Here is a 15,176-nt window from a genome sequence, read left to right as displayed (position 1 = left end):
AGGCTGAAGTGGGTGAAAGCTATTGAGTGGACATGATGCCCATGTATTGTAGCCCATGAGTCTTGGTGAGATGTGTGTTCAGTGGAAGAATTGGAGTGAATGCTGGCCCTGTGATTGTGAGGTTACAGATGCAGGATGGTGGCATTTGCCATCTTGTAAAGTGAAGAAGGTCATTGACCTTCCTGCACTGCTGGATGTCCCTTTTCACCGGGCTCACAGCACTGGCTCATGCTGCAATCTGACTCCAGGGTAGCTGTGCCTTGTGGCATGGCCCGTTGCAGCAATTCTTTGAGAAAATCTGGCCCTCCTCTCCGCCACCCCATCAATCAATGCCTCCAGGTCCCTGTCCTGGAAATAGATAGCTAACTTTCTTTCTTCTGGGTCATTTCTTTGGTGATAACTGTTGAGCATCACAGTGTGAGGCCTGTTCCTGGCTTGTAGTATCTAAAGTGGTGTGTGAGTGGACTTTAAATATGTCAACAGAGGTATATGCATAGAAGTATATCCTCTAATTATAAACTCAAGTAACCACCGTCATCCTATTAAGGATTTTTATAAATCATTACCAATGTCTAACAGGTTAGATATGTATTTCCATATTATGCAATTAATAACGTATTACATCCTCCCAATGGATGCTTCATATTTCTCTGCTTTGAGCTTCAGCTATCATACTTCTTTACATTTCATCATTTTATCCTAAAGCCTACCACAACCCTCAGCACTACTTGCTACTTCGACAAATTTTGTATCACCTATAAACTTTATAATAATGCTGAATGAAGATTGTTTAACAATAAAAGTGCAATGGACTCAAACCTGACTTTTAATAATGGCACTATGAACCACCTTCAAATCTGAAAATCATTCAACACCATCACTCTTTGCTTCCTGTCATTCAGCCAATTTTGTATCTATAACACCACCTTCGCCTTAATTCCATGGACTTTCATCTTATTCACAAGCTTCAGAGCAGCATTATGTTTAATATCTTTTCAAAATCCATACATACTTCTACTGCACTACACCAATCAACTTTCCACGTTACCTTTATCATTTATATTTTGCCATGATTTGCTGATGTTGAGCTGACTCACTGTAGTTTCTAGGCTTTTACTTCTCCCCTTTCTTGAGTTGTGATATAACATTCACAACCCTGGTAACCTTTGGCACTATTCTGTATCCAATAAGGATTAAAAAATTGTGATCAATGTATCTACTTTACCTGTTATTACTTCTTTTGGCAACCTAGGATTAATTCCATCTTGACCAGGTAACTTTACAAATTTTAGTAGCACTGATTTCTCTTGTATTTATTGTAGAAATCCAATGTTAAAAATATCAATAGCTCCTTTTCTCTCAATTTCCTTTCTGCTCATGAAGAAAAATCAAAAGCAAAACAAGAAACTGAAGCTTAGAATTGACAGGAATATTTGTGACTGCTTGACACTGAATAAGGTTCTTTAATTAATTAGGTCAAGCCTGTTTAAAATAGATTCGGTAATAAATTTGTTAAATGGAAGACAAAGGATTAGCATACATTATCTGTTCTCCATGTAAATATTCGCAAATGCTAATTTCAGCATTCATGCAAACAGTATTATCAATAATAAATTGACAATATTATTGTCTAAATCTGATTTTGCATTCTTACCTTGTGAAACTGTGGAGGGTAAACCCTTGCAGCTCCATGGTTTAGCAGCAGTTGATAACATTTCTCTGGTTCTGCTGCAGGACGTACCCCTGTGACCTTCAGAAGGTACTGAAGAGAGGCACAGCCATTGACATCCATTGACCCAACCCGGGCGCCTGATTCTAACAACATTTGCAGAAGCAGATGGTCACAATTCCACGCTGCTTTATGAAGTGGAGATTTGTAATCCCGATCTCGAGCATTCACAGAAGCTCCATAGTCTATAAGCATTCTGCAGATCAGATGATGGTTTGTGCTATATTGTTGTTCCTTCATGTTTAAAGCCCAGTAAATTGCTGTAATAAGTGGTGTTTCCATGTAGACATTAAGACTGTCAACATCTGCTCCACGGTCGATGTAAAGGGCCACAAGTTCGGGTACTCCAAACCGTGCAGCTGTGTGCAGTGGGGTATCTTGATAATCATTGTTAGCCTGTAGATTCAGGTTGGCACCTGTTAAAAAGGAAGGGTGAGACATAGCCACATAGCTCCAAGGTAATTCATGAAAATACTCTGACCAGTTCAACAGAAAAAAGAAATCATGTCTTAGCAAATAAATGTAATAACTTGAATTAAGACAGGAACTCCTGGAAATACAGAGTGTATCAACCAGCAGTTATAAGGTTGGAAGGTGACAGTTTAATGTTTCAGGTAAACCTCTTCAAAAACATGAAGTATTAACCTGTCCCTCCTGCTTTTGATTGCTACTGATCTGCTACATATCTCTAATGTATTTGTTTTTGTTTCAGATTTCTTACATTTGCATGTTTAAATTTCTTGATAAAAACTGAAAGAATTGCAGATGCTGTAAATCAGGAATAAGAACAAAGTTGCTGGAAAAGCTCAGCAGGTCTGGCAGCATCTGTGAAGGAAAAAAACAGGTAAATGTTTCGGGTCCGGTGACCCTTCCTCAGAACCCAGTCACCGGACGCAAAACGTTAACTCTGTTTTATCCTTCACAGATGCTGCCAGACCTGCTGAGCTTTTCCAGCAACTTTGTTTTTGTTTAAATTTCTTGAGTTGTGTTTTCTGCTGGTAATGTTGTGCTGGCTGGTTATTTCAGAGGCAGGAGCAGTGTCTTCTATTCCATCAGAATTATCATCTTCCCAAAGAATTAATATTGGTTAAGTATATCCTGGTTGTTTAAGTGTATTCATTTTCCTTTTATATACCCTATTTATTTCTTTTACAATCTGCCATCCTCACTTAACTTACTACATTAATTTATTTTGGTTTATTTATAATCTTTAAATTATTAAAAGAATTCATCATTTGACATACATTTTGCATCTGGACAGATCTTTAACGTTCTCAGTTCTGATAGAGAACTGAATCATATGGCTTTTTTGGCTAAGTGCATGTCATGTCAGGTTTGGTGTAGTGATGTATTCCCACCATAAGACTGAGTTAGTTTCCTCACTGAATCTTATGAAATCACCCACCATAATGGTCATTGTTGCTCAATGATGAATTCAATGTTCGATTACCACGCACCATTCCGGGAACAAATCACCCCTTAATGGATATTATGGAATTAAGTGGCATTCCTGGCACCATGTTGTAAAACCATCGTACACCCAGACAAGCACTGAGCATCTGCAGCTGCCCTGCATGGTTCCTGATATTTGCCCCAGACATCGCAGACAGGGGGACATCAGCACCTCACTTGATCAGAGGATGATCACAGAAGCCCTACAGTGTGGAAACAGGCCATTCGGCCCAACAAGTCCACACCAACACTTAGAGCATCCCACCCAGACCCATCCCCCTAATTGACACAACCCTGAACACTATGGGCAATTTAGCGTGGCCAATCCACCTAACCTGCACATCTTTGGACTGTGGGAGGAAACTGGAGCAACTGAAGGAAACCCACGCAGACACGGGAAGAATGTGCAAACTCCACACAGACAGTCGCCAAAAGGTGGAATTGAACCCAGGTCCCTGATGCTGTGAGGCAGCAGTGCTAACCACTGAGCCACTGTGCCATCCCCTCTTTGGGCATGGTCCTGGAGATCCATTGGATGAGTTGGTATATAGGCGGGACTTTGTCTTCCTACAGGATCAGCTGTGGTCGCCATGACACCAGACCATGCCAGCCTATATCAAGGTTGGCACCCAGTCTCAGCCATCTGGAGGAATGCCCAGCACTGTAGGAAGAAGGTCAGCATCCTTTTCCCCGTTTCCAGCCTCTGTTTCACCATCTTTTCTCAGATATCTCACAATCACTCTATCTCTGCTACAGTACCTACCTCTCATCAAGATTCATGCTTTAATTACTCATACTACTGCATGCAACAACTTCCCTGCTAGCCCTCACCCAGCTCAACTTGCAACAACACTAATCCTGCATGTCCTCTGCACTCACTTGGGAAACCTCCCCACCTGCACCAACAGTAGTAGCTGAGCCACCCTCTTTCATGTCCAATAATACCTCAATCTCATTCCAAGTGTAAATCAGCCCACAATAGAGCAAAAAGACTGAAGACAGGTTGGTATACTCCCTGCTATTTGGCACCTCACGCATTATGAGGAGAAGATTGTGATTCTGATTGCCAAGGGCCCAACTGGATTCGGAGGCTGCCCATAACTTACTCTGCCAGGATCCCCTGAATAAAAGCTATCTCTCCTTGACTGGACTGAAGCCTGTTGACAAATATGACAGGCTTCCTGACTTGGTACTGTCAAATGGCAAGGCAGTGCTAATGTGAGTCTGGTATTACTGGCTGAAGGGAGCAACGCAGAAAAAGGAAAGGCAAGGCAATGTAAGGCAGGGATGCTGGGAGCATTCAGGTGGGGGTGCGGGGTGAGGGTAAAACAGAGTGAGGACTATGACAGCAAGCAAGGATCTTAGAGATGCAGCCTGGTATTTGGGAGCAAATGGAGAGTTGAACCCATCAAGAATCTGCTCTGGTTTCCAGGTTAAGTTTTTCCAATGGTTAGTTTGATAGTGAGGTTGGTCTGACCACAACAGAAATATTAAAGTGGCAAATTGGGCTGTTAACAAGACGTTTGATAAGCAATGATGAGAGTCAATTGGAAACGCACTGGTGCCTAGCTTAAGATACAAAGGTGGGTCGCGTTGTGGATAGTGCAGAGGGCTGTTCTAGGTTACAAAGGGACATTGATAGGATGCAGAGCTGGGCTGAGAAGTGGCAGATGGAGTTTAACCCTGAAAAGTGTGAGATGATTCATTTTGGAAGGACAAACTTGAAAGCAGAATACAGGGTTAACGGAAAGATTCTTGGCAGTGTGGAGGAGCAGAGGGATCTTGGGGTTCATGTCCACAGTTCCCTGAAAGCTGCCACCCAGGTGATACAGTTGTTAAGAAGGCATATGGTGTGTTAGCTTTCATTAATAGAGGGATTGAGTTCAAGAGTCGTGAAGTTATGCTCCAGCTATACAAAAGCCTGCTTCGGCCACATCTGGAGTATTGTGTCCAGTTCTGGTCGCCTCATTACAGGAAAGAAGCGGAAGTGTTGGAAAAGGTGCAGAGGAGATTTACCAGGATGTTGCCTGGAATGGAGGGAAGGTCTTACGAGGAAAGGTTGAGAGAGCTAGGGCTTTTCTCTATAGAACGATGAAGGATGAGAGGTCACTTGATAGAGGTGTACAAAATGATCAGAGGTATAGATAGAGTAGACAGCCAGAGACTTTTTCCTAGGGTGGAGGTAGCTATTACGAGGGGGCATAGGTTTAAAGTGAGTGGAGGTAGATATAGGGGAGACGTCAGAGGTAGGTTCTTTACTCAGAGAGTGGTAGGGGCGTGGAATGCATTGCTGGAGAGGGTAGTGGAGTCGGCCTCATTTGGGGCATTTAAGCGGTTATTAGACAGGCATATGAATTATAATATAAGTTAGGGGTGGAAGTTAGATAAACCTTAGGATTAGGATAAAAGTTTGGCACAACATCGTGGGCCGAAGGGCCTGTACTGTGCAGTACTGTTCTATGTTCTAAAAGTGTACAAGTGCGACCAGATGATTGCTCAGGATCCCATAAGATTTCAGCCACAGCCTAACCCATGATTTACATATGTCATGATTTCTTAATTTTGTTTCTCTATGTGGAAATGGAGGGTGTAGGTTTCACAATGTAATTCCAGCACAGTAAGTTCCTACAATTACAGGGCATACATATGCAAGCAAGGAAGGCTCCTTTACAGAGTTTGGATACTCCTCCACAGACTAACCCACCCTTAGCCAATAACATATGCCACCCACATAACTGAGGACCAGGAATAGGCATGCTTGAGGGTCCTAATGAGAAATTGAAAATGCATTTTAAAAGAGACAATAAAATTCAAATATTATGCAATATTTTGTTGTTCCTGGAAGTATATTTGCTTAGTATTTTAATGTTACAAAGAAACTTGGAAACATTTTAACAAAAAAAATACTATCACAGCTCACCATTCCAGATCAGCAGTTTTGCACAGGAAATTGACTCCTTGGTTCTGCATAAATGTAGTGGTGCATATCCACTCAGTGAAAAACAGTTTACTTTAGCTCCATGATGTAACAATTTGCTAGCACAGTCCCTGTTTTTCATGTCAATGGCAACATGTAAAGGTGTTTTCCCATTTGGTTGATAGTTTATATTAGCCTGATGATCTAGTAGCACTGCCATACTCTCCAGATTACCAAACATCACTGCTAAGTGTAGGCCCGTTGTCCAGGATGACCCTAGTTTGTAACTTGGCAGCCAGTAACCTGGAAAATAAGAAAGGATATTAGTTACTGTGGTATTGCATTGATTCCAGACTAGACATATAGTTTACTTTTTCAGATAATTACATGACGTCATGACATGGATGATTAAGTATAAGGATGCCTGCCTCATTTGCATACAGGCTGTCAGTGAAATGCAATCAGTTTGGGGTGTTTAGTCTGTCTGTTAAGCATGTGTATTGTTCAGTGAAATCTTTAAGTACAGAAACCAGATTATTGTGAAGTCCATGATATTACAGAAGGTAATAAATTAGTGTTGTTATTAAACTATAAGACATCTGTCTCAACAAGAACCGAGTGTTATGTGGAATTGGTGAACTGTTCAATGCTGTGAGTTTTGTAAGGGCTTCCCATATCTATAGGTACAAAAGTTTTGGAATTTGCTGACATAGCACATCAGCAATTGCACTGTCAGTCTGAGCCAATAACAAATAGTCACCAGTTTTCTGAGAATAGATAACATTTTTTTTGCAAACACTTCAGATGATGAGATGACATTGACGCTTTCCATTAGATTGACAGTGTGAAACGTGTGTTCACTATTCGTTGTCTTCCAGTGCACATCACCAGATTATAGTTCAGTAAGTGCTTCATATAGATGCCTCTGGAGGGATATCAGATTGTCTTTATTGTAGTTTTAAGGTCCTTCTTGTGTGAGGTTAGTTTAGGTCAGTGTACGACTCTTTGTAACAGTATTAGGCTTCGCCTTCATGCACTGCCTCTGTCAATGGTCTTTTCTGCATTTGCCTTGCAAAAATTGATTGAAAATGGAACATTTCCTTGGCATGCAGAAGGTCACCCTTTCCCACACATATTACTATGTTTGGATGTTCTAGTGATTGTGTTTTCAATTGAGTTTGTACTTAGAATGCGTAAGCGGTCTTAATCTGTAAGGATTTTTGTCTACTAACATCCATTCTCTTATAGATCTTTGAGGTTAAATTTCTTCAGTTTGGCTAATAATTTGATGTTTCAGGAATGTTTCCATAGGGATGGATGGGAGCATTCATTTAACAATTCTATTCACTAGCTCGCCATCTGTAAAATCACATAATGAGATATTTTCTCTGCATCTGCTCACAAAGTGGTTTCATGAATTCGACAAGCTTCTGCCTAAAGTTAATTCATTATAGCTGATGAACAGGGAAGTTTACTTTGAATCTGAATTGATATCTTAATTTGGTCCATATCTTTTGGGTATCTTTTTGGCCTTTCACTGTTAATTCTAATGAGTTAGGTCTGTGCAGATTTTCATTCCAATTGATAAGCAAGACTTAATGGTTTGTTTTTGTGCATTGGGATATATCTGAATCTTGAAACCATAGCTCTAAATAGTGTTGAAATACTTTACATTTTGTTAGGAGGTCTGATGTAGAGGATTTTGTGGACATTCTGACAATATGCCTTTGAGTTTCTCTTGCTTGCTAATGATCACCTGCCTTTCTCAAGTGAGTTAAGCTGGCTTCTCAATAAGGATTTTTCTGCTTAACTGCAAGCTGTGTTTTCTATGCTGTTTATTGCTGTAGTAAGCAAAGACGTTGAGGGTAGTCTCAAGCATTTTAGCATGATTTAAGACTGGCAATCATGTGTTTAACCTGTAAATTAACTTGTTTGCTGACCAGACAAGCATAAGAAGCCGTATCAGCACAGTGTTTTCACTGCTGTTGCCCATGTCATATTAATGTTAATGGTCCAATAATCTATTATTTGTCAAGGGTTGATTAGCTCCATGAGTTAGTTTATATAAAACAACAAAGCACATTATAAGCTATGAAACAGACATTACACCAAGCGACCGATCTCAACGCACTGCAGTTTACAGACCAAAGCAGATGAACTACCAGGCAGAACATTATATACATACAATACATGGAGTCTTTAGAGACAAACTCTATTAAAGGCAAGATTCACATACAGAAATAGCACTTTTTTTATTCATTCACAGGATGTTGACATCACTGACTAGCATTCGTAGCCCATCAATCATTGCCCCAAAATGAACCACATTGTTGTGGGCATGGAGTCACATGTAGGCCAGACCAGGTAAGGATGGCAATTTCCTTCCCTAAAGGACATTAGTGAATCAGATGGGTTTTCCTGACAATTAACAATGGTTTTATCGTCAACATTAGGCTTTTGACATCATTAGACTCTGCCATAGTGCGATTTGAACGCAGGTCCCCAGAATATTACCTGGGTCTCCAGATTGCTACTGTAGTGATAATACCACTAGGCCATTGCCTTCCCTATATGTATATGTACATATGTATGTGGATGTGTGGGAGGAGAGATATTACAGCATGTACAGGATGGGTACAAGTTCTAAGTTGAAGGAGGACCTTCACTTTTGAAGTGAATTGTGACTTCAAATTTCAGGACTCACCTGTAGTTCAGGCCTTTGCTTCCTGAGACAATGCATATTTTATAAAACTGTCCATCGACACAATAAATGTCCCACTCTGCTGGTCATCATTGGAGTATGTAGAAACCTTCATCATGCCGAATTACATTGTAACTCTCGTGTGAGATGACTATATCCACTGGTGCAGCTTGAGCATGGAGAGCATTGCCATAAATGGTAACTATTCAAAGAGGCGTTAAGTTGTATGAAAAGTTGGATGGGGCAGCAGGAAAAGAATTATGGAGAAATATTTGGAATTACATATGCTTTTGTGCAGGGAACTATATATTCCTATCAGATAACACCTGCCAGGCATCTTAGAACATTTCTTTTGAGACAATGCTAAAGAAATTAGCCCACTCTTGTTTCACTTCATCTAATTTCTATAAGAACTATTATTCATATGGACATAATACTTTTTCTTTCTCTCCACACATTTTTCAGGGATTGTACAGTTTCAGAGACAGTGCAGCTTGAGAGGTAGTACAACTTCAGCTTCCTCCCCTTGGTATGCAGTCAAGAATTTGGGCCTTTAGATCCTTGTCAACTATTCAAGAACTCTCTCAAGCAGCTTAGTGTACAGGCAGCATTTGATCAGTTAATATAAGCAAATTCTGACTTTTTTCCAAAAAGAGTTTGTACTGAAAAAAATGCCTTTCACAACCACAGGTTGTCCAAAAGCACCTTTCAGCCAATGTAGCAAGTGGAACCACTCTGCTAATGTAAGAAATATTTTAGATGGAAGCAGCTACACAGGAAATAATTTACATCAGCATGACACACTGCTCCCATGTGTACTGGATTCCAAAGAAATTCTGCCCTAAATCAAGAGCTACTAAACCCTTCTTCAAAAGCAACTTATGAATGGATATTTACTATTGTAGTAATTGGAACTAGGTGGATCTTATTGACTATGAGATCCTTGATTGGGCTTGTTAACCTGAGCCCATCAGAGAGCCCTCGTTGACATATATAAATAGGGGGTTCAGAATTTCCTCTTTGCAGGGACTGACTCTGAGTTGGCTGGCCACAGCCAGTGTACTGTGCAAATGTAAACAAAGGGTGACTTGGTGATGGGATACCGGCCTCTGTGCAGTTATTTCAAGTACACAAGAGGTTTAGATTTATTTGGCCAACTCAAGTCTACCCATTAATAACTTTGTTAACCGTTATTTAAATAATTGTGAGAAAAGAATGGCTGCTTATAAATAAACTTGGTAAAATTTGGTTCTGTTGAGTTACCGTCAACATAACTTTATGATAAATTGAAAAGACATGACAAACAACACAGCCATAGGCAAAATCATTTGCTTCTATCAGTTTAAAATCAGAAGCCATTAGATAAGTAGGTCAGCACTTTTTTTTGAACATTTAAACAAATGTGATCATTTTATGAAAATAGTATCTGTAACAGTTAATGATGTTGAAATAGCTATCTAAAATTGAATTTTTGATATCAAATTCTCATTAATTGACATTTTACAATCGAAGCATAGACTTGTAAGTCGATGGACCTTGACTTACGTAGCACAATGCAGCTCATTTACCTTTTAATTTTAATTAGGTTTTAGTCTGATGAATTGTACCTTGTTTATAAGATGCCAAAATCATGGTTTCATCTTCCACTTCAAAAACGGTATCAACATCTATCTTCTTCTTCCTCAACATTTCCTTTAGGGTTTTACAGTCATTATTCTGCAGTGCTTGTAAAAATGTTGCTTTTATAATTCTGGCTGCATGGGCTCGTGGACTTTCTACTTCCATTTTCAAAAGCAGCACAAATAAACTTGCTCATAGTAATCCTCATGAGAAACTGAGCTTCAGATACACTGACAACACAAACACTATCAGAACTTTGCACTACTGGCGTAATTTTATATGTCAGTCATGTGGAGCTTGCTATTTATAGTTATGACTTCCATGAAGGTTAACGGAGTCCATTAGCTTTCTCAATTTTTCTGACCTTGTCCTCACCTGACCTTAAAATGAACACAAACAAAAACAGAAACACATAGACTTCCAGCACGATTTGCTGGACAATAATTAGAAGCAGCAACTTTGATGCTTTCTGTCTCCCAAAGCCTATGGCTCAATGGAAGCTATATGGCCATGAGATGCAGGAGCAGAAGTAGGCCATTTGGCCCATCAATTCTGCTCTATCATTCAAAAAGATCATGGCTGATCTGATAGTTCTCAGCCCCACTTTATCCCCATAACCCATGATCCTCCTCCTGATTATAGAATCATAGAGTCATAGAAGCATACAGCACAGAAACAGCCTCTTCGGCCCAATTCGTCGATGCCGACCAGGTTTCCTAAACTGAATTAGTTCAATTTGCCTGCGCTCAGCGCATATCCCTCTAATCCTTTCCAATCCACGTTAACTGTCCAAATGTCTTTTAAATGTTGTAATTGTACTCACCTCCATCACTTCTTCTGGCAGCTCATTCGATACATGCACCACCTTCTGTGTGTAAAAGTTGCTCCTCAGATGCCTTTCAAATCTTTCCGCTCTCACCTTAAACCTATGCCCTTTAGCTTTGGACTCCCCTATCTTGGGGAAAAGACCTTAACTATTCACCTTATGTGTGCCTCTCATGATTTTATAAACCTTTGTAAGGTCACTTCCTAGCATTCTACGTGCCAAAGAAAAACATCCCAGCCTATCCAGCCTCTTCTTACAACTCAAACCTTCCGGTCTCGATAACATCCTTGTAAGTCGTTTTTGCACCCTTTCCAATTTAATAACATCCTTTATATAGCAGGATGACCAGAATTGTATGCTATTCTCCAAAAGTGGCCTTACCAATGTCTTGTAAGCTGTAACATGATGTCCCAGCTCCTGTACTCAATGCTCTGACTGATGAAGGCAAACGTGTCAAATGCCTTCTTCACCACCCTGTCTATCTGTGACACCACTTTCAAGGAACTATGTACCTAGGTCTCGCTGTTCGACAACACTCCCCAGGGCCCTACCATTAATGGTAAGTCCTGCCCTGGTTTGTCTTACCAAAACGTGACACCTCGCATTTGTCTAAATTAAACTCCAACTACCATTCCTCAGCCCCCGGCCCAGTTGATCAAGAGACTGTTGTAATCTTAGATAACCTTCTTCACTGTCCACTGTACCATCATTTTGGTGTCATCTGCAATCTTACTAACCATGCCTGCTATATTCTCATTCGAATCATTTGTATAAATAACAAATTACAATGGACCCAGCACCAATCCTTGCAGCACAATGCTGGTCACAGGTTTCCAGTCTGAATATGATCATAAAATCTGCTTCTAATATTAACAAAATTCATAACTCTGTTAGATAAAAAACATTACATCACAAAATCATACTGGCAGCAAAAATGCTGGCATATGCTTAAAGTCTATTTTATATGTTACTTAACTGCGTAACTCAGTGAGATAAGCAAGTTTGTCAACAAAATCGAGCAACCTGTCCAAAAAGCTGGCATGTTCTTAAAATCCATTCTCTGTGATACTAAAATGTATATCTTGGTCCAATAAGTATGTTTGCACAACAAAATAAGCCTTCCTTGCAATCACCTCCAAAGTGCTAGCATAGTCTTAAAATCAGTGGTATTTTTACTGAAATACGTAACTCAGCCAGATAAGCAGGTTTCCACAACAAAATCAACATTTCTAGCAGCCTCTCCAAAAAGTTGGCATGTTTTTAATGTTGGCATGTAGTATATGTTACTAAAATGCATAACACAGAGTAGCAACTTTGCAGATGAAATTCAATTTTTCAAATAAACATTCCCTAAGTGTTGACATTTTCTTAAAACCTGTTGTACATTATACTAAAATACAGAACTCAGTGAGATAAGCGTGTTTGTGCAACAAAATCAACATTAGAAAGCTGTATATTTCAGCCTTGGATATATTTAATGAACCAGCTCCGACAGCCCTCTGTGATAAAGAATTCCACAGATTCACTACCTTCTGAGAGAAACAAGTTCCTCTTTATTCCTGTCTTAAATGGATGGCCTGTTACCATGAAATTATGCCCTTTGATCCTTGATTCTCACACCAGAGGAAACAACCTCTCTGTATTTACTTCTTTGCCACTGGAATCTCTTCCCAACTCTTCCAGGGACCAGCTGGCAATGGTTGACCCCAGATGATGTCTCTTCAGGTTGGGAGCAGTAGGGATTGGTAGCATTCCAGTTCAAATTATGTCAAGGGGAATACCAAGTCCCTGAATTATTGTTCTCATGCTTATACTTGGAAGAAATAACGGAGACATTAAACTTTTATTGGTGAAAGAATCTCAAAATATGAATACAAGCATACAAATTAATAAAAAACTTTATTTGATTTCCCTTTCTGAAACAGGCATTTGTTTAGATCTTGAATTTTGTCAGAGATGTAGCTGTTCATTTTTTGCAGCTCTTTCATGGCCTCTGCAGTTAGCCTCAAGATGACCACAGTGCAAAATGCACATAAGGGATCTGCAGCGAAACAAAGGTTAGTCAAAGAACACATTACTTGAGAAAAAGCCTTTCACAGTATGCAATTTTAATTGGACAACGTGCCAGCTTCTCAGTTATCCCACTGTTCACAATTTCAAGAAGGTTCTGCTGCAGACTGCCCTCTCCCGGAGTGTCTCAGATCCCCAAATCTCAACAAGTAAAGCGTTTGTCCCCTGGCTTTATATTTAGTTCCAGAGTTCCTCTGAGATTTCAATTCTACACAGCAATCACAGAACGAATTTCTGACTTTATTCAGAAAAGCAAAAAGGATGTTCTAGTCTAATTACAGAACTTAGCTTGAGCACTGCAAACCTGTCTTTGAAAAGCTACTCTCAATATCCTCACTCTATATCTTCACAAATTTCAGACACTCTCCCAGCACTAACTAACAATGGCAAAGAGGGACTATGACCAGCATAATCTACTATCACATACCTGCATTGAACTGCCCATTGATGTCTTGAAGATGCACTTCCATTGCCCTCATTGGTGATACCTTCAGTAAAGCCAGCTGGCGTTCCTCATATTGTGCTCATTTGCTGTATGCTGAACAAAACAACAATACTAAGAGGTCTGAAACTGGTTGCAAAGGAGGACCATGAGCACCACTCTTCCTTGGTGTTGGATGGGGGAAGGAGGAGGAGAAGGTCAAAGAGGTGCTCCGTAGAAGCCGAGTGCCCAGCAGTTGGAGGAAGATGGTTAATGCTATACTTCTGTCCAGAGGATCCTTTATGAATTGAAGTGTGATGCAGTTTTATGAGAAAGTTGTCACCATTTTTAATAATTGGCAGCAAGATTATCGTTCTGCTAGGCAAAACAGTGACGAAACAAAGGGATACCTTAAAGAGAAGATAAATCAATAGCAGAGTAAACACATTCACATGAGGAGAATAGGTAATACGCACTAACTAGAGCTCTTTGGATGACTAAGGAAACAGAAATTAAAATGAAACACAATAATAAAGCTTATGATAAATTATTAATAACCCATTAAAGATCTAAGAAGGGAAATGTAGCAACATTTCTCAAGTACAAAGCTTTGTTGCACAAGGAAATGTATTTGGGAAATGTTGCTGTTATATCTTCATCCTTATATCTTTATTGAATCATCAATAATTTGTCATAAGCTAACCCTAAAGAGTTGTAGATGCTCTGTTGTTGATTTTATTTAAGGCTGGAATGGATAGATTTTGGCCTTTTGTGGAATCAAAAGACACAGAAAGTGAGCAGAAAAGTGGAACTGAAGTTCAGGGTCAGAAATGTCGATAATGAATGGTAAATCAGGTTGATGGGCTGTACGGTCAAATCCTGCTCTTGTTTGTTGTGTCTTTATGTTGATTTACTGTCATCTGAAGATTCGTTTATTCAGTCTGTACTTCCATCACTTAGTAAATCAACTATGCACAGGAGGCGCAACAACAATACCGATGCATTACTCCTACTCCTAGGTTGTCCGTTACTGTATGGATGCATTTATGTTGATTGTAAAAAAAGATACTTTTTGTAAGAAATCAAATTCATCCTGTGAAGAATATATTCATTGAGCGTGTGTTGACCAGGCATTGTGATTTGATAGGCAATGAGGATGCTTAAGGATGTCCCAGTATCTTCTAAATAATTGTTGCGTAATCATCTCCAGATCCTGAAAAGTGCATCTCTCTCATTCTGACATCATTTGTTTTGCCTCCTTGTTGACTGCAGTTCTCCTTTGGGTTCTTGTCCACAGTAACAAAATTATCTCAACAGCTTCTTTTATACAGAGATAGTAGGAACTGCAAATGCTGGAGAATCTGAGATAACAAGGTGTAGAGCTGGATGAACACAGCAGGCCAAGCAGCATCAGAGAAGCAGGAAGGCTGACATTTCAGG

The 15,176-nt window shown here is 39.8% G+C and overlaps 1 protein-coding gene across 1 annotated transcript in view; it reads right to left on the bottom strand.

Moving 5' to 3' along the window:
* The window catches only part of asb4 (ankyrin repeat and SOCS box containing 4), a 29,622-nt gene extending 19,038 nt beyond the window's left edge, over positions 1 to 10,584 (bottom strand). The window contains exons 1-3 of the mRNA XM_020514596.2: positions 10,407 to 10,584; positions 6,102 to 6,401; positions 1,655 to 2,145 (exon numbers count right to left, since the gene is read on the bottom strand). Of these exons, the coding sequence (XP_020370185.1) occupies positions 1,655 to 2,145; positions 6,102 to 6,401; positions 10,407 to 10,584 (969 nt within the window). The remainder of the gene's footprint in view (positions 1 to 1,654; positions 2,146 to 6,101; positions 6,402 to 10,406) is intronic.
* Positions 10,585 to 15,176: the final 4,592 nt, after the last annotated feature.

The sequence above is a fragment of the Rhincodon typus genome, chromosome 2, assembly GCF_021869965.1.
Source record: "Rhincodon typus isolate 14 chromosome 2, sRhiTyp1.1, whole genome shotgun sequence".
NCBI lineage: Eukaryota > Metazoa > Chordata > Chondrichthyes > Orectolobiformes > Rhincodontidae > Rhincodon > Rhincodon typus.
Note: the sequence above shows the minus strand (reverse complement) of the source record. Positions and strands in the feature narration are given on the sequence as shown.